The sequence below is a fragment of the Euwallacea similis genome, chromosome 28, assembly GCF_039881205.1.
Source record: "Euwallacea similis isolate ESF13 chromosome 28, ESF131.1, whole genome shotgun sequence".
Lineage (NCBI taxonomy): Eukaryota > Metazoa > Arthropoda > Insecta > Coleoptera > Curculionidae > Euwallacea > Euwallacea similis.
Genome location: NC_089636.1, coordinates 1,357,915 through 1,377,112, shown reverse-complemented (window position 1 = coordinate 1,377,112; position 19,198 = coordinate 1,357,915). Strand labels below are relative to the sequence as shown.

General features: G+C 36.3%; 3 protein-coding genes across 3 annotated transcripts in view; 2 read left to right on the top strand and 1 right to left on the bottom strand.

Annotated features, from left to right (window-relative positions):
- Positions 1 to 1,273: 1,273 nt before the first annotated feature.
- LOC136417519 (soluble guanylate cyclase 89Da-like) lies at positions 1,274 to 10,544 on the bottom strand. Its single transcript, XM_066403237.1, has 12 exons — positions 10,504 to 10,544; positions 10,250 to 10,449; positions 10,007 to 10,200; positions 6,186 to 6,322; positions 5,886 to 6,128; positions 5,650 to 5,828; positions 5,440 to 5,547; positions 2,089 to 2,257; positions 1,883 to 2,026; positions 1,678 to 1,831; positions 1,516 to 1,625; positions 1,274 to 1,459 (listed from the first exon to the last, which is right to left on the bottom strand). The coding sequence occupies exons 1-12, from the start codon at positions 10,534 to 10,536 to the stop codon at positions 1,328 to 1,330; spliced, it is 1,803 nt and encodes a 600-aa protein (XP_066259334.1). The 5' UTR covers positions 10,537 to 10,544; the 3' UTR covers positions 1,274 to 1,327.
- Positions 7,816 to 8,716, top strand: LOC136417395 (farnesol dehydrogenase-like). The gene has a single exon (XM_066403069.1). It carries the CDS (start codon positions 7,918 to 7,920, stop codon positions 8,686 to 8,688), a length of 771 nt encoding a protein of 256 aa, XP_066259166.1. The 5' UTR covers positions 7,816 to 7,917; the 3' UTR covers positions 8,689 to 8,716.
- Positions 10,545 to 17,026: 6,482 nt separating the features above from the next.
- Positions 17,027 to 19,198, top strand: part of LOC136417406 (putative adhesion G protein-coupled receptor E4P) — a 38,895-nt gene continuing 36,723 nt past the window's right edge. The window contains exon 1 of the mRNA XM_066403084.1: positions 17,027 to 17,216. The gene's annotated coding sequence lies outside the window, so the exon portion shown is untranslated. The remainder of the gene's footprint in view (positions 17,217 to 19,198) is intronic.

Genomic DNA, 19,198 nt, shown 5'->3' with positions numbered 1-19,198 from the left:
GTTTTTTTTCTTACAAATACCTTAGCCGAAATTCACAAGTAAAAGTTATTTTGAAAGAGGATTCCTTCTAGAATCAGGGTCGGTGGTTGATTTTAAGTAAAAATCATTTTTTTAAAGATATACCAGGTAAAGTAAACCGCACTGTGAAATCGTTACATTTCACCCCACTGCATTTGATAGTTTAGAAAGGTCTTATGACGCTTAATTGCTTTGGTTAATATCTCGAAACATATACGGTGATTTTTAGTTTTTTGGGCAAAAAAAAATACAGAGTGTCTTTAAAAAGTGCGCACTCTCTGATATATTACCCTGTATCGCGAATATACTGCCACTGGTTCCAATAAACCAAGCCAAGTCTAAAACTTCGATATCAAATGTTCTTACAATGAGAGTAGTGAAGTGTGTAGTGAAGCAGTGAAGCCCCATAATTAACAGGAATTTGTATGTCGTCAAAAAAATAGCTTTTATTTAAAATTAATCTCTGATTCTGATGTTAGAAGAAAATCAAACCGTTAAAAATTACGAAAAATTTCACTGTAATGAATAAAAAAACATGTCTTTCTATTGTCGCAACTCGTTGTGATGTGGTGAAATTTAATCAATGATAAGCACTATTCATAGATTATTCCTTAAAGATCTTTTGCTTTTTACATGTACAAATATTGTTATCTAAGCGAGGCGTAGATTAATTTAACTAACTCCAGCATCCCGAAGACCAGTTTCGACCCTATTAGGACTTGTCAGTCAATTATAAACGCACACAGAAAAGGGCAATGCCAACAACCGGTATGTTGGGCCTGCAGAAACATTTTTCACCAGCGCCATCTACCGAGTATGCACTTATTTTCAGAGGACAAACATTACAATAAGAAAATAAAATAAATAAAAATAATGTGAAGTATTAATTTGAAAAATTAAAATTTATTATGATCCTAGTTTTATGGTGTGTCTGGTAGGTTGGTGATCAAAAATACTCGTACATCTACCAAACTAGAAACTTGCTCATCATGGACCACTTTAAAGGATTCTGATTGCAGTTTCTTGCAGCCACCAATTCGCTCTCTCCCAAGACAACGTGAACCTTTTCACCTTCTTCACGAAGACAATGTCAAATTACAGCTACATTGCCAGCAAATGTAGTTTTTAGACGAGCTTCCGATGGATCTGGTTATCCCCATGGGACAAAATAATAACAGAACTAATGTAGCTGGAGTGTTTTATAGAAATACTCGTTCAGGTGGAAACCCTTTATAATAATCCACATGAATTATATTTCTTTTGGTGTTGATAACTTGTCTAATAAAGGTGTTGCTCTCTAGCACTCGAATTACTCTTCTAAGAGCCAATACGTGCGCATATTCCCCTTTCCTTTAATATTCACCTCCCCTCTGCTGATTGCTTTGAATTGGCCTGCGGGCAGCAGCTTCATAGTATCAGATGATATCTGGATCTTTCCAGACTACAATCACATTCCACACATTACTTAATAAAAACTCTATCGAATAATCCCACAACCTCTGCACTAGATTGCATCCTTGAAGCTGTGTTGATAGTGTCCCCGAAAAAGCAGTACCTCGGCACTTTGATTCCTACAATCCCTGCTACGGCAGGCCCGGAATGTACTCCTATTAACAGTAATATGGAAAAGCGTGTTTAAAAATTTTCAGCATAAAATACCAATTTTAATCTCCACTGAAGCCCCAGATGGGGTCTTAATGCTCCTGGAACCCTGAAGCATTGAGAAAGCTACCTTTACCATTACTTCCGGATGGTTTTCGGTTCGTTCTGGTGCTCCACAAGCCGCCATGTAGATTTGACCAACAGTCTCGACCTAAAGAGAAAAATATGCACAAGAATTGCAAGTTTGTTTATCAATACGAACTTTATAAACATTGAACTTGTCCATGAGTTTATCGAACGTGGAAAAAGCCTCGTTCATCGTAGATACCATTTCCATGGTTTCCTTAACGGTCTCAGACTGAAGGCCCACAAGCTCGCAAAATAGAATGCTAACTGAGCTAAATGTCTAAAAGAGAAATTAACGTGAGACTAATGAAGATGAAAAACTGCAGAACACTTTATACGCACTTCACAGGTATCTAGTGCTGAGTCCCCAGACCTCAATCTGTCAGCTACAGCTTTTGGAATCATGGAATACAACAAATCATCGCTTCGTTTTTTCCACTGATCCAGGAGTTCATGGCTATTTTCCAGATCTTCAGTATTTTGCTCTGCATGGTCAAACATAGTCTGCAATCTTCGAAATACCTTGTAAGATTCTGATTATGTTGTGAAGTGCCCGTATGTTCTCTAACAGTTTAAGCCGGATTATGCCTAAGCTAAACAAAGTCGGACAGGTAAAAATTCATCAATGTCTTCGTTAATTCCTGACCCGTTATCCTGAAGCGAGCAGCCGGGAAAGAGTTATCGAAAATCATGAAAAATGGATTTCGGACAGTGTGCGATGCAAATCGGACTGGTGCGATGAGCAGCCAATTACTGCACTGATGGTCAGAGCAATTTGAGCGGATTAGGAAAAATTGTGTATAGACCGAAAGGCCTGTGCTTCGGGCCTCTAATAAAAGAAATTTATCAGATGCAGGAACAAAAGCGCTGTAGCAAAAATACAAAGACGACAGAAAGTCCCTGCGTAAGGAGATTAGCTCGCGGAGAAAGAGAACTGGACCGAGTTGTGCAAGAAGCGAACCGAAGATATCTGGAGAGACAGTTACAAGATCGTCATGAGGCAACTCAAACCCGGAAATCCTTTCGAATTGACGGCAAAAAGGAAATTAGAAGTCGCGGAGCACCTCTTTCCATGAGGCCTCAGCTACATCCCGGCAAAAATAATGCCGGTAGTCTACACTCCTTTCGTGCGAGAGGAGCTACAGACAGCAGCGAAAAATTTAAAGAACACAGCAGCCCCTGAACTTGACAGCCGAAGGGCGGAAGCGATCAAATTCAGCTTTGAGGCATACTCGGACGTGTGGCTTCGGTTGCTAAATCAAATGCTGAAAAACCAGGAATTTTCGAAAGCTGATCTTACTTCTCAAACCGAACAAAGATAATGAACAGCTGGAATAGTACAGGACTATTTGTCCAATCGATGCTGCGGCCAGACTGTATGAACACCTCAACAAGAGCAGTCTCGATGAGGAACTGACTGCAAAACATCAGAAGCACAGTTTGGCTTCAGAAAAGGTAGATCCGCAATGCACGCCATGGAGCGAGTAATAGAGGTGACCCGCGCAGCAAAAAATCAGTAGCGCGGAAAACGACGGCGCGCACTAATTACACTAGACGCAAAGAACGCACTCCATAAGCGTGCATAATAAACGAATTAACGAGAAGAAACATCTCAAATTATCTGATGAACGTAATAAAAGATTACTTCACGAATAAAGTAGTGAAAATAAACAGACACCGAGTTTAATATGACGATAAGCGTACCACAAGGTTCGATACTCGGTCTCCTCCTATAGAACCTAATATACGACCCCATCTTGGAGGAGGACAAATCCGAGAAAATCATGCCTATCGGCTATACGGACGACATCGCCCTCGTCATCTGCGGAGCGGACGGGATAAAACTAATGCGCAAAATGAATGCGACTATCAGCCGTTGCGAGCATTGGTTGATGAACCATTTACTTAGGTTAATCTCGGAAAAAACCGGAGCGGTTATTCTCAGTGGAAAGAGTACAGGAACAATTTAATTTTTCTGGTAAGCGAAGTACAAATAAAACTCAAAAAGTCCCTACGATACTTGGGGGTTAACTGTGATGAAAATCTGCGCCACGCGCGACACGTGGAAAATATTTGCACAAATTCAAAGAGATCATTTAAATTTTGTTGCATTTCTGGTAAAAATCAATCTCGTCCAAAATTCAACAGTCTTTATGTCTTGTTCTACTTTACTGTCTGGAAGAGTCAAGTTTATTAAATTTATGACTCTTTCTCTATTATACAGAAATAAGTGAAAATCGTTCTTTTTTTGGACCACTTAAAAGTTTATCTTTTCCTCATGTGAGAACCAGGTGGCCGAAGTGATAAATCAAAGGGTGTCTGCAATATTGGTCCTTAAGTACAGAGTGGTGGTGAATTTTCTAATCTAACGGTTTCGTTAGAAGTCTCTGTAACGCTAACGCGAACGTGCCTTCTAACTGCGACTAAATGAAAGCAAAATTAAATTGAAATATCTTGTGTGAAATCGTTTCTAAACCCCATACCCAAGAAATTTCATATCTAGTCAGCTTAAAACTTGTCGAAGAAAAGAACGTATGCCGAAAAAATTAAATAAAGCAGCATAACGTCACTCGGCTCTTTTATTAAAAATTCATTTTAACGTCTATTTTGCGGCATATGATCAAGCTACGACCTACTTTTTATCTTATATTTTTATTGTGTAAAATTCCACAGCTGGCCAGATATGAAATTTAAATGATCTCATAGTGGTTTAAATAAACTAGGACAGCTCCGAAGAACTATGCCGACGATAGCCGGGCCGATCACTCATAAGAAGCTCTACGGGGCGGTTCAGTCACTCAAACAAATTGGAGTTCCTCTACGCCGCCCCAATTTGGGCGCGAATGTTGAAGATAAAAAATACGCGCCCTTGATGATGAGCGGGCAAAGAAAAGCATACGCACCTAAAGCAGTGCAAATATTGACGGGCATTCCGCCCATAGATCTTCTGGCGGAAGAGAAGATGCAATTCGGCGCTTTTCCGAGAATAACGGGGGCTGCTGGAAAAGCGACCAGAGCTTTGACCATTCAGAAATGGCAGCAGCTGTGAACAAACCTAGAAAACAACGCTCAGTGGACTAAGAAATTAGTCCTAAACCTCGAAGTTTGGGTCTCGTGCAAACACAAGCCCCTGAATTATTACCTAACTATGAAGCTGAGGGGTCCCGGAAGTTTTAGAGCTTTCACCCGCCGCATCGGAAAAACGGGAGTAGGAATGCGGAATCGACGATTTTCGAATGCCCAATTTTCGAAACTCAAAGAAACGAGTTATGGACGTGCGTATTTTAGCTCCAACTCCGAAGTCCCCTAATCGAGGCGTTGTTTACAAATAAAGATAAATCGAACTGATGCAGCAACGCCATTCCTGAAACGGCAAACGAAAAAGAAGTATGAAACGCGGCATTCGAGACGCATAATCCCGTGGAATACGGGAAAAAACGGAATTATTTGGCGTCCTGAATCCAAATAAACACAATCCCAAAGTCCCAAAATAATTTGGTTAAAAAAAAGAAATTTTAATTCACAAGTAAACCTCTAGGACAGGAGACGAAAAAAAGGCCGGATTATGCCCATAATTGTCACAAGCCGATTTAATTAAAACCGGCTTAGGCCTGGAATTAACATAAATCAATTTTAATTGTTAAGGCGGCTTAAATGGTTAAGGAGAATATATGCATTAATGTTTTTGCATACTTAGAGTTATGCTGCCAACCTGCCAGGACCATTTCCCTGCTCAATCCATGTGAGTTCAGGTCGTTGAGGCAGAGTGATTGAGAGATTAATTCTCCAATGTCGTTGATTCTAGAATTAATTTTTATACAGAATGTCGTTTATACGTACAAAACGACTTTAAAGGGATGTTGCTTGGTACCTCCCATCTGGCCAGAGGTTTCTCTTACTTACATGGGACTGCAAAGGAAAACAATACTGTTTATTTCTTGTACAAACTTCATTTGCCCCTTCAGCAGCAGATAGTTTCCTCCCTGTCCTTCAGTTTCCTTACAGTCCTCTCCTCGAACGTCGAACAACTCATGTCCTCGATTGCACTCCATTTCAAACACGACTGCTTGCAAATTCTTAATCTGCAAACACATTTCCTCACCTTCTCCATTACAATAATGATATAGGAGCAAAATTACGTTCTTCCATGTCAAGGCTATTCCCTTAGGCCTTCGCAGCCGGAAATACTGACCCACAGCCTTGTTGATGCAAGGCTCCTCTGGGTTCCATATGGTGGCGTAGTTTTCACCAACAGCAATTATCTGGAGGTTCCTGTCTATAAGCAACGCAAACGGGAACAGAGTAATAATCAAGTCTACGGAAAAAGGGGCCAATTTGGCCAAGTGGAGCTGGTCAATTTCCTTCTTTTGCTTGTTTAACATCTGAAGATTAAATTTAAATATTTCCATTTAAAAGGGAAGATGAAAGTGTGAGCTTACGTAAGACTTGTTGTCGAAATCTAGACGGAAGTTGACCAAAATCTGCTTCTTGGAACCATTAGCTGAACTGGCCTCCTCAAGGATTTTAATCTTCAATTTCAGCTGAAAGAAGTCTTGGGCGCATTGTTCCAACACTCCTAAAGAATTCATGAAACTTTAATCAAAGTGAGAAAACTTATTTTTTAATTCCATTTTGGGTTAAAAGTTTTATATGATGACGTACAAGCTGTTTTTAAATTTGAGCCATATGCTTGAAGCAAAAAACTAACTCTTTAAAATCATCAAATAGGGAGTAAAGCGTCGCTTTTACTGCCTGGACTGCGAAAAGCATTTTTTCTCATATCTACAAAATCCAGGGAGTATTTTTCATCATAAAAAGTTGATTAAGTTCAATAGAATATTCCCTGACAGGTGCTTTAAGTAAGATTTATCAAAACGTAAATAAATAAAGTCGGTACGTTTTCTGGAAAATGATGGAAATGTACGAGTTTTTTGTTTTAGCATTAAATACAGCTTGTCAATTTGAAAACGAACCACCCTCCATATTCCGGTCCTTATGGAAAATATGCAAAAACACATCGATTTTATTTTCAAGGGGGATATTCTTTAAATGGGTTTTATATGCTGTATATATTTGTTTACATACATATACATATTTCCAACATCCGCCAAAATAAATAGTATCGAAAATAGAAATTAGATTTATTTTTTAATCTCTGTAACTTAAATGTTCACCATTTCAACGCAACAAGCTTCATATCGATTTTTTAAGCCTCTAAATATATTTATAAAAAATGGTTAACGTAACTGTTGAATTTTTTTAAAATTCTTTCTCGTAGTTCTGCAACATTCGCCGGCGGATTTTCTGACTGAACTTGCAAAAAAATACGCCTCACCGGATTGTCTGTGATTCTACGGCCTAAGGAGTGACCAAAATGGCGCCCGTGAAAGTGTGGACGATTCGGACGGAAGCATCACAAATTAGCTAATAAGTACGTTTAATGTTTAAACATTCTAATAAACACTTGTTTCCTGAATTTTTTTAACGACCAAGTTCTGCGGTGCAACAAATAGGTAGCTCCGCTATTTTTTTTTGCAAGTCATCCAGCACCAAAACCAAATTTTACAACTCATTTTGGGTGTGTAATAGTAGGACCACATGACCATTCATAATTAAATATTATAAAAAAATCTTTCTGGTCAGGCAATAACTTTTTTGCGTTCCTCGAAAACTCATAAAAATGGAGCTGCCTCCTTTGTGCACCAGTGTCTTCAATCATAATTAATACCGACAAAGATAACTATTATAAATATGTTCCATGAGAAAACATTACGTTATGTTGCATAAAAACGTAAGTGCCCTTGACAGCTTCCTCGCAATAGGCACACAAACAATTTTAGTGACTCAGCAAAGTTGCAATTGCTCGGCCATTACCGGTCCAACCGATATTAAATAAACAATGTACACCGTGAAACAGTAAAAATCTGCATCGCATGGCGGCATTAAGAGTACCCGCGCACGCATTTAACTCAGCTACCCTGTAGCTTGCTTGTTAATCCTACGGCGCATCAAATATTTATTTGCGTGATCATCGTTCGCTCTCAGTATAGCATTTATATAGCTGGCATATTCATTTAGTTTATTCATATTCGCATATGTTTACCGATACTAAACGGATTTTCTGTTGTTTTTACACGTGTTATTGCGGTGCGTCGATTTAGTCAATAAAAAATGTCTTATTCTTTTTCACTGAACAAGTTCGTCGGTAAAGTGGCTGTGGTAACTGGGGCATCTGCCGGCATAGGAAAATCAATAGCCGAGTCATTAGTGAAGCAAGGACTGGTGGTAGCGGCACTTGCCAGAAGATTTGATCGCCTTCAGCAAATGTCCAAGCAACTGAATGGCGAGAAAGGTAAACTGGTCCCGTACCAATGCGACGTCTCCCAACAAGATCAAATTATCTCCGTATTCAAGAAGATCACATCAGAATTAGGCCCTATTCACATTTTGGTTAACAACGCTGGTTTGTCGCGAATGACCACCATCATCGATGGAGACATTGATAAGTGGAAATTGGCGTTGGATACAAATTTACTTGGAGCAACTATTTGCATCAGAGAAGCGATTGCAAGTATGAAATCCGCAAATATCAAAGGACACATCATCAACATCAACAGTGTACTTGGGCATGTTGTCGCAGATCTTCCTACTCTGAACGTGTACCCCGCCACCAAGCACGGACTTACAGCAATGACTGAAACGGTCAGATTTGAAATCATTAAGGAGAACCTGCCCATTAAGATTACCAGCATTAGTCCTGGATATGTGAAAACGGAATTCGTTAGTGCCTTTACGAGCGGAGGGCCACCATTTCCAGGCTTAGCTGAAATGCGTGGCTTGGAAAGCGAAGATATCAGGGACACAGTTTTGTATGTTTTATCCACCCCAGATCACGTTAATATCCAAGAATTGACTGTGACTGCTCAAGGTACTAAAATGTAAATTGCGTCATAAAATTTATTTATTTGAATTTATTTGTTTTTTTTTTAACCATCACCGCAGATGATCAGGCATGTTGCTTTTTGTTACAAAATATTGTGCAGCCATATTACCCCAGGAACACCCTATATCACGATACGCAGAGTGTCTCTAAATATCAAATTCTACCACAGACGCTTGAAATAAAAATGCGACGATTTAAATTAACTCGACCTAATCCAACAAGACTTAATTTTTTCGAAATACAAGGAAATACATACGGTGAACGTTGTTGTAATGTTAATATGCAAAAAGTGTACTTTATTATTGTCTAATAGCCACGACCGGGCAGTTTTTTGTTGCTAACCAGAACTGAATTTAATTTATTCGCAGCCAAACTTCATAAGTAACCACGTCTCACCTGTTTATTTCACTGAGACATTTAAATAATTGAACTGACGAGATTTTCACCAAAAAATTCTTTAGTAGACAGACCAGAGACCAAACCATCTTTATTTAGTTCCATTGAACTTATTGATTTTTTTCTTTTATATCTGCCAGTGCGTCCGATAGAACAAGGTTACAATATTTCTTTTAGGCTTCGAATACAGTTTATGTACGATAATAGAGCGCATTTTAACGACTAATTTGAGCATTTTTTTAAAGAAAACTGCTCTACCTATTCCCAAGATGTCGGCGTTTAAAATTTCAAAACTGGCAAAAAGTAGGTACCTCTCCTCCTTTTGAAATTTTTTTTTTTTATTTTTGAAATTTTTGACAAAGCGATTTTCAGTTTAATGGATTGATGTGAATCCTATAATATATCGATCTCGGAAACCTCAATTAAGGTTCTAAATCATTGGAATATCATGTATAGCGGCCTTTTACAGCATCTTCCAAACCGCAAAAAATTGTACTGACGCAAACCCCTATCTTAGAAAATAAAAGAGATTTTGCAAATCCGTTTATGTGGGATCATAGAGCGCATCGAAACAATTAATTTAAAAAAGCTCTGGATTAGCGTCTAAGAGAGCGCAAACGAAACTATTATCCAAAATGTCCTAAACAGAACTTGTTATCAAACTGCCTGGGGAAAATTATCCAGGAATTATCGTAAAATACTAGCTGAAAGAGGAAAAAGAGATAAAAATAATATGAACTGAGTGTTTATCATTTCCCAGTTGGTTCAAAGTTCCAGACTAGTGGAATTTATGGAATCTTAAAGCTTGAATTTTTTAAAGTTAATATTTTAGATCTTTTATTAAAGCCAAACAAGGAAACTTATGAAGTTCTCTCTACCTTTCGCATGAATTTACTTAGGCACATTTACAGAGATACTTACCCATGAGGTACTTAGTGTACCCAGGTCTACTACTTCTGTAAACAAGCACACATCCATTTTCATCAATTTCAGTGAGATACATAGAAGGGCTTCTCATTTTTGGATATGTAAAGGAAAACTGATGATGAATATTGTCTACGCTTTCAAGAAACTCGGTAAAATATCGGCCAGTGGCTCTTACAGTCGCATCATACCTAAAAATTATATGGAAATACTCTTTCCAAAGCGAGGCAACAATAATACCCGAATTTTGATGTAAATCTAATGAAACATTTCCCGAAGTAAGAGACAAATTTGTCGTAAGACCCTCCGGTCAGTTTAGCGCAAGCCTGCCCGAACTCCAGAGCTAAACTATCTGGATAAATCTGGTGAGTGTTGAAAACTGTGTGTTTGCAGTCGGAAACTCTTAGTATTTCATGCCATAGCTCCTCCCCATATTCAATCTAGAAATCTTTTATAGTAAATCAAGCTCATAGAATAATAATGGTAGAACTCACCTTGATGTAATATTGGATGGCTTCCAGTAGCATTCCATACATTGTGCTGTAAGACCTGTAAGCAGACTGTAAGAGGTTAGTGGAAATTCAATGTGGCATGTGCATTATTAATGGAAGTGTATTAATTAATTTAGTGTTCGAGATACGAGACAATAGCATGCAAGTTGGAAGTTTCTAACAGAATAAAGAAGTTAATGGGGGGTCGCGTGTCTCCCATCAATAGTACTTTATCTCAATAACAGACAAAAAGAAGAAAAAATATAAATTATTTTCTAATTATCCTTAATTGTAGGTCTCAAAAAGTAGATACCTATAAATTCCCATTGTGAATCTGAACCTTGCTAATCCTTCAAATAACAAAGATAATGAAACTTAAGTAAAGAAAACATTCATCTCATTTCCTATTTACAGAAACAAAGGTTCTAAAGCACGCTCAGAGCTTTTAATAACTCCATTAATCAAATAGAAAAATTGAACTCAAAGTTGCTTACATATTTTGAATATGAAGTTCTCATTATTTAGCTCAAGAAATTAACACCTTCCTCCCGAATATCGAAGCAATACTGGATGCTTTCAGACCCAAAATTGCATACTATTACCCAGTCGCAAGCTTCAATGGTATTCATGTTCATGTTCACTTCATGTTCAAGTGGAACATTAGAAAATCAGGTATTGACTTTAGGTTTTACTGTGTATTCTCTTTAATCATTTGCACTCTTATAAGTCCACAAAACCTACTCAAAACTATACAGTGTGTTCATTTGAAAACTCACCACCTCAAATATCGTAAAAACAGAAATATATTTAAAGTACTGAGGAAGGTGGTCTTCCAAATTGCGAGGGGGAACACTTTTGATGTTATCTGCATAAACCTATTTCTCACCCCTTGCCACCTCGCTACCCCCACCTGAAAATTTTAAATGGCACCCCCCACTGAGTTTCATCTCATATCAAAGATAACTAAAAGTACAAAATATTAGTGTATTAAGAAACCATTTGTAAAAGGGTTTTCGAAAAATCAAGGAAAAACTGATGCCACTCTTTCAAATACATATAATAAATTTTCGACACTCCTTTCTGTTCAACAAGTAAATCAATAAATGTTTCTCGTTAGATGGAACGAATCTCATTCAGCATTTTTGGACCGAAATTCATTTTACAAGATTTAAGCTATTTAGTGTGTGTTAAATCATGGTATATTCTGTGGAAGAAAGAATGAAAATTAGCAGACCACTAGAATTTTCAACAAAGAAATATTCTCACAAAAATATGTCTCATGTCTACGTAAAGCAACTTCTAGAAAAATTTACAACAGGGTCAGTAGCCAATTTAAAATAAAATTAAACGAAAGTATTGAATGAGTTTGCCACAATTGAAGTGTTGGGGCAAATTGTGGCTGAACCAACTACATCAATTAGAAGAGTGTATCGTCAAACAGCAATTTTAATTGGTTCTATTGCAAAAGTGATAAAAATACACAAGTTCCACTCGTACAAAATGCAAATTCATCAGGCACTGGCTGAGGATGATCCCGATCGCAGAATAAACTTTTGTGAAAGCATGACAGCGCGGATTGCCACTACCGCAAATCTTGTTAAAAATATCTATTTTTCCAATGAGTGCACATTTTATTTAAATAGTTTTGTTAGTAAACGGAATTGTTGTTATTGGTACGACAAAAATCCTCGTGTTTTTCGGAAAAGCCATATTCAGGGGTCTCAAAAAGATAATGTATAGGCTGAAATGTTGTAATTGGACCATTATTTAGCGACCTTGATGATGAAATATACCTTAATATGTTACAAGAATCAATTGATTATTTTGTAAAAGAGCAACGCAAGTAGATCACAATGGCAATTATCTACTAAAAGAAAATATTTAGTACTTTCAACAACACGGGGCACTGACACACTTTATCAAGCCGGTGCGACAAGGCTTTATGACAGATTTCCCGGTAGATGGATCGGCAGTAGAGGGGCAATTGATTGGCCTCCAAGGTCTCCTGATTTAACGCTTCTTGATTATTTTCTTTGAGACCAATTTAAATCAGTTATTTATAAATCAGATCTTGAATATGTTGATGAATTAAAAAATCGCGTAACCGCAGAATGTCGGATCATTACTAGAGACACTTTTCAAAGGATCCGACAGGAATTCGAAAGCAAATTGTATGTGTGTTTAGCACAAAATGAAAATCATTTTGAACATCTAATGACTTAAATGTGACAAAGTTACAAGTCTAAAAACATTATTCCTACACATTTGCTACGAATGAGTTAATGTTTTCAGTTCTATTGACTATTGAATTAAATTGGCTTTTTTTTTCGTTTTTCCTTAATTTTTAAAAAACGCTTTGAAAAATCGAGTTTTTTAATGCACCGATATTTTGTACTTTTAATTACCTTTAATATGTGGCATAGTTTGGTGGGGAATGCCATTTAAAATTTTCAAATAGGGGTAGCAAGGTCGCAAGGAGTGACAATTAGATTTACGTAGATAATGTCAAGTGTCCCCTCTTGCAACCTGATACTTTACTCAATACTTTCATATGTATTTCCATTTTTACAATATTTGTGATGGTAAGTTTTCAAATGAAGAGACTGAAGATGATTATGTGACTATGAATATTTTATAATTTAAAATAATAATATTATAGAGTTCGTCTTGGAATGGAGATAAGTTCTAAATGTAAAGCCAAACATCAACATTAAACTACACACTTCAAAAAACAATCAAATTGAAATTCAAATATTTTTTACGATTTTGAAGGTGCTGTAACTTGAAAATCTCCAAGAAAGCTTTTGCAGATCTTCAGATATTCAATGGAGTTATCCAAGATCAATATAGGATCCATATCACTCCATTACACCGAAAAGCGGAACATTGAAAATTTCTATATATTCTGAAAAGTTTCAAAAAGGGGGAAGTACTTATTTTTTGCCACCATTCAAACTTCGAACACCGATATCTCAGGAACACGTGAGGCAATTGCCTTAAAAATATCTCAAATTAATCATCTCGATGCGCTCTATGATACTATACAAATTAGATGAACTTGAAGTGCTCAAAAACTGAAAATGTCTAAAAGAGAATATTCTGTTTGTGATATCGTTCGAGAGACTAAATTAAATGTTCTCTACAAACTTCAAGTCTTTGTTGAGAACTCTTATATAGAACACCTGAGGAATACATCGAATTTGCACACCCGGAATGAGAAATATTTCGTATGTCCTGGAAAACAAGCAGAAATTTTCTCTATAAAAAACAAAATTCACACTTTCTTTTGACTTAATACGCAGAAGTAGCAGGCATGAATTTAACCGCTGAAAGTGGAAATAGAGTTTTTGAATCTCATCGAATTTAAACAATAAGTAAAATCCAAATAAAAAGAGTTTTTATTATCATAATATCCAGGAAAGTAGGAGCAAATGTTCTCCACATACCACTCATATTACACTTCTTTTCACCTCAAAAGCTAATAGTACCGGGTTAAAATCTGAACGCTCTCATCAAAAAAGAAAAAATCGATCAGAGGCTATTTTTTCTATTTCTGTATTAAAACTATTGAATCGCAATTATTAGATTATCAGCGGTATTTAGCTACTGATTAAAACAAAGGTATCAAAATTCTTGTCCTGAATTTTTAAGATTTCACCAACTTTTCAGTCGCTGGGTCCTGTTAGCCAAGCGTTATCGATCCTGCTACACGAATGCCATCAATTCTCCGTTTCCTGCAGCTCTAGAAAATCTTCCCGCAGAAATCGAACTTCCTTTGGAGTCAGAAAATAGAGAAATCTGTAACATGCGGTTAAGAAAGTCAATAAAAGAAAGAATGATATAATAATAGAAATATAATAATAGAAAACATAATAATAATAATATATAATAATAAAAAAGATCTTTTAAGGATTTTGATATTTAAAGGCTAAAACCGATCGATGAACTCACCGTCAGCCCTATGGAAATTCTTAACAGATGGCGTATGGAGGAGTAATTCTTAATCTCATATGCACATACAGGGCGCGGCAAACAGACACTAAGAAGAAAGTTTCATATAAAAGTTTCTGGCTGTAGAAAGGCTTATCTTTGCTAAGACTTTGGATTATACAGAGCGGCTCTAAATAAAGATATGTGGGTGAGCCGCCTTTTTGAAACGGAATTGTTAATTTTTTTAGTCGGCGGCATATCCTGAGTTTAAGCAACATTTGGATATGAGAATATACAGGGTAACTCGAAGTGAAGATAGTTTTTTTAAATCCATTGTTATATTTTCAAATAATTATTCTTTTTCTTTTAATAATTGTTCTGTTTCTTCGGTGTGCTCTACTCGCCTAACACGCCTTATCAAATTTGAAAAATAATGTTTTAATGAAAAATTACGAATTAAAGAGGGTCATTAACTAATGATACAATATAAAGGAACTCATAGGTACACATTGATAGAATGTAATATCTATGACTTAATCTAGGACTGTATCTTACTTCCGGGTTTAAGCACGTTTCAAGCAAAGAAGTCACAACATTCCTCTTCTCGTGTCTAAATAGGCAAATCTCTTTCAGATACTTAAAATAGCAGCTTACAAGAAGAACTGAAATCCTAATGCGTAAGCCCTTTATTTCTTATTCAAAGCTTCTTACATTTATACTAAATATTATAGAAAATCGATATTTAATTTCCCTTCAACCTAACTGCTAAACTTATGGCAAAAATTGCTTGGGGGCTTGGGGGAATTCTCTAAATAATTAATTTTTAATTAGCTAATTTCATCTGGGGACTGATGTTATTAATCAAGAGTAATGAAGCAATTTGGCCAGAAATGGTCAGGATGTTCGGTGATTAAAATCGTGATGCCTGCATATAAACTGCTGGCCAAAATAGTCAGAACGACTCATTTACTCGTCGGTTTTGTGAGCTCGTGTTTCGGGAATATCTTTGCGCATTTTCATAAACAATCAAGATCTTGCTTGCAAGTCCGTTTCATAGATTTTAACACGATTTCACTAGCTCTGACGAGTTTCAGTACGAAGTTTGAATATTGCTAGTTCTTAACCTTTAAAGGATCATCTTCTGATTCTTTTGATTTTGAATTCTAAAATTTTATTCTCTCGTTATGCATCTCTTAACTTGTAGTTGGGTCGCAAAAGAGTTCCGCTGTGCGAATTGGAGAAATTCAATTAAAATCGAGATCCCTCTGTGTTTGTAGATAAAGTTTACTAATAATATTGTAACCGATTGAATTCTGTGGTTTCAGAATTGCTATTAATCGAATGAATTTCATTAAATTACCATTGCTGGCTCATAACCGCATGATATTCACGATAAAGTACGATTCATCTACAGAGTGGTTTATTAGCAATAAATAACTTTGAGATACTCCGTGTCAAATAGTGGCGAAAACATGGTTGATTCAAAAGGTCAGAGTCCAAAATAGAGGAAGTGGAAAGCTAAAATTTTAATTCATTTTTTTAATATTCTGGAACCTAACTTAGGCACTTGAAATTTGTAAAGTTATGTTTTTAAAACAATGATGAAAAAATGAATTCAAATTTATTTTTCAACACTCTATATATTTTCAAAAATAGTAACTTGCGGATAAAGCACGCTTGCGCCAATGGTCAACATTTGATTTCTAGCATCTCCAGCTTTCGGATTTTTAATGCTTAATGAATCACTCTGTATACCCGGCATGGACAGACTTGCGCTAGTTTGGACCGCACCGACGGAAATCCAACTTCTTGCAGCATCAGTGGCGCAGATTGGAAAATATTTAAGGGCACTGAATGATATCTCGATCTCTTGTGGAATACATTCTAATCAACACGATCATCATAAAATCAACTGGCACCCAAGGGCAGTTCCAAAATCTACAAGGATTTTTTTAGGGGTCAGTTTTCCTACAAAATCGTGTTGTTCTGAGACTTTTTATCATTCCTCAAAACATAGATGTAAAATATATTTTATTGCGACATTCTACGATGAATTCCACAACGCTCATTTTATGACAAATTGAGTATTTTTTATTCATTCAGGTCAAGTTCTCTCAAAGTTTTTTTGTAGACTTAAACTTTGTAAATCTCTTCTCGGCATCAACCCGGTTAAATTTTACAAATTATTCCAGCAAGTTTAATTAAAAGCAGTGGCTTTAATCATGCAAGTGTAATGGCTACTGGGAAACTGTAAAAGCGACGAGATTGAGTTATTTTGCCAATTGTAATGGAAACGATATGGAAACTTCAAACTCATTATATCACACACATTAATCACAATGTTGACACTTTATATCACAGCGATGCAGGTTGAGACTTTTCTAATAACCGGAGATGGGTCGTAATGGAAAATATCCTATGGCATTAACAATTAAAACAATGATTAATCACAAAGATTGTGAGTTGAAAACAGTTATATCTCTTGTGACCTCTAGGGCTGTAACAGGCTTCCCTTTTTAGCGCATGGCTACTAAATGCACTAAAAGCGTGCTTTTATCTCTATCTCTATACGAAAACGGACGACGACCAAAATTCCTAATGTTAGTTTGCGTCCGTTTGCTAAGGAGAGAACTCGATGTTTCTCTGCTCCCCGACGATTGTGCGATGTACATAAGGCCAATTTTATCTTCTGATTTGTCAGGTGTTGGAAAGCCATTTAAGAAACGATTTAAAATTTTACCTATAGATGTCATAGTGTAATAAGTTGGAGTGGAAAATAATCTAAGGTAAATAAGGAGTTTTAGTATAAAATTAGAAGTTTTAGTATAAAATTAGGAGTTTTAGTATAAAATTAGGAGTTGTCTTCCAAATTTTCCTCGCTAAATATTCATGATTTTAAACCTTAAAAAAATCACCAAAACTACTATTTTCCCGTTTTAGACCGAAACCCCATTAACCAGTCATCAGCTTTACAATTTAGGACAACGTCCGACAGGTGTCGCTCAAATACATTCCCGCCTCCCAAACCACACGAGTATTTTTTATGGTTTGTTCCATGCATTTTGAGGGTCCAGCTTATTATTAAGGTCATCAAACATTCCCCGAAATATGGACATACAAAATTCAATCAACGACTATTGTATATGTATTGCGGCCTGCCGTAACCGGACACGTTGAATTTAAATGAGATGTGACGAATGTTTCATCCATACTGACAGTCCAATTGTTGGACATAATTGAAAATCTGGATTCGGCTGTTTGAAATATGAGACAAAATTCATATATGTATTTGCATTAACCGTTGCATCATTGATTACTGATTAAAATTGTGAGGGTGTATCTGGCTAGGATTTTGCAAATCTCTAACAGCGAAAATAATAATTTCATTTTTTTCCCAATTTCGTAGTAATTTTGAGGGCCATAAACTCGTTATAATTTTCTTCATACATGTCTCGTCGCTCTCCTTATTATGTCCTTCGCTAGCAATAACAATTACCGTTCAGACCCTTAATAGGTAGTAGAATTCTTATTCGGTCCTAATTCGTTTTATTTCCGCACACGAAGAAAGATAAAAGACGCCATTATCACTCCTTTTGGATATTGCCAAGAGGAGCTAAAAAAATTGTCGTGCCCTAAGACACTTTTGTGTGTCTGGAAAGTAAAAGGATGTAGATTCACACCCCTGCTCGTATTTCAGTTATAAATAGGGCTTTATTCTTGTCAAGAAATTGATATTTTACCATGATATTACCTCACCTATAACTTTACCCAGATTCCGTGAAGGTAAGGGTAAAATATTCTAAATTCTCGTTAGAGGAAAGTCCTCTTGAGGCTCGAAAACTCTACAGTTAGAGGTTAGAGGGTGCTAAAGGAAACCATTATTAGAAATTAAAACATCCCCTTGCATTGAAGTTTTGGTTAAACTACAAGAAAATTTTACGGGAGTGCCCCTACACTGAGTTCTGCTCTGAAAGAAAAATAATAGAAATTATTCTTTTTAATTGAAGTTTATGACTTTCAAAAAATATACATGGTGCTCTATTTGAAATAGAGGACTTTCGGGTCGTAGAAGATGAGGAAAAGAACTGACATTTGGTATTTAAAAATATTTTTCAGCCTTAAAAACTTCGAAACGGTTAGAATCAGATATAGAACTTTCTGGCCTAAAGATCACCTTGTAAGGTTAAGTTTTTGCATATCTAAAAAATATGTTGGTTGGCTTAAATAATTGAAACAGGCGTCTTTTTTAATTTTTCCTATTCAAAAAGTGTCTTAGAAGCTTTATAACTTCAAAACGAATAGACTTCGGCATTATTTCTATTCGCTTTACGATGCAGAGCCTCAAGAAGAATACCAACATTTTCAGTTCTACATTCGATATAGGACATCCTGTATACTTTTGTTATTCGATTTAACAGGACGATTTCTACTACAAAAATTTCTACGCTTATCTCCGATTGTTTCAGGCTTTTTAAAACGCAAAAATACCTTTGTATAGACTTTTTGAATTTATATTTGTATTGTACTAGATGGTCTCGTAACAGTCCTTCACTAGGACCTGAGATTTATTTTGACCACTCTATATATATTTTTTCATATATTCTAATCCAAAGAGATGATTTTCGGTTGAAGTATCCCTATCTTTCTCTGACTTACAGAGCGTCCAAAATATTTTTGTATTAATTAAAGTGGCATAACACAAACATTAAACATACATTAGAAAAAATATACAGCGTGTTCTATTTAAATATTTAATTTTTTGACAAGA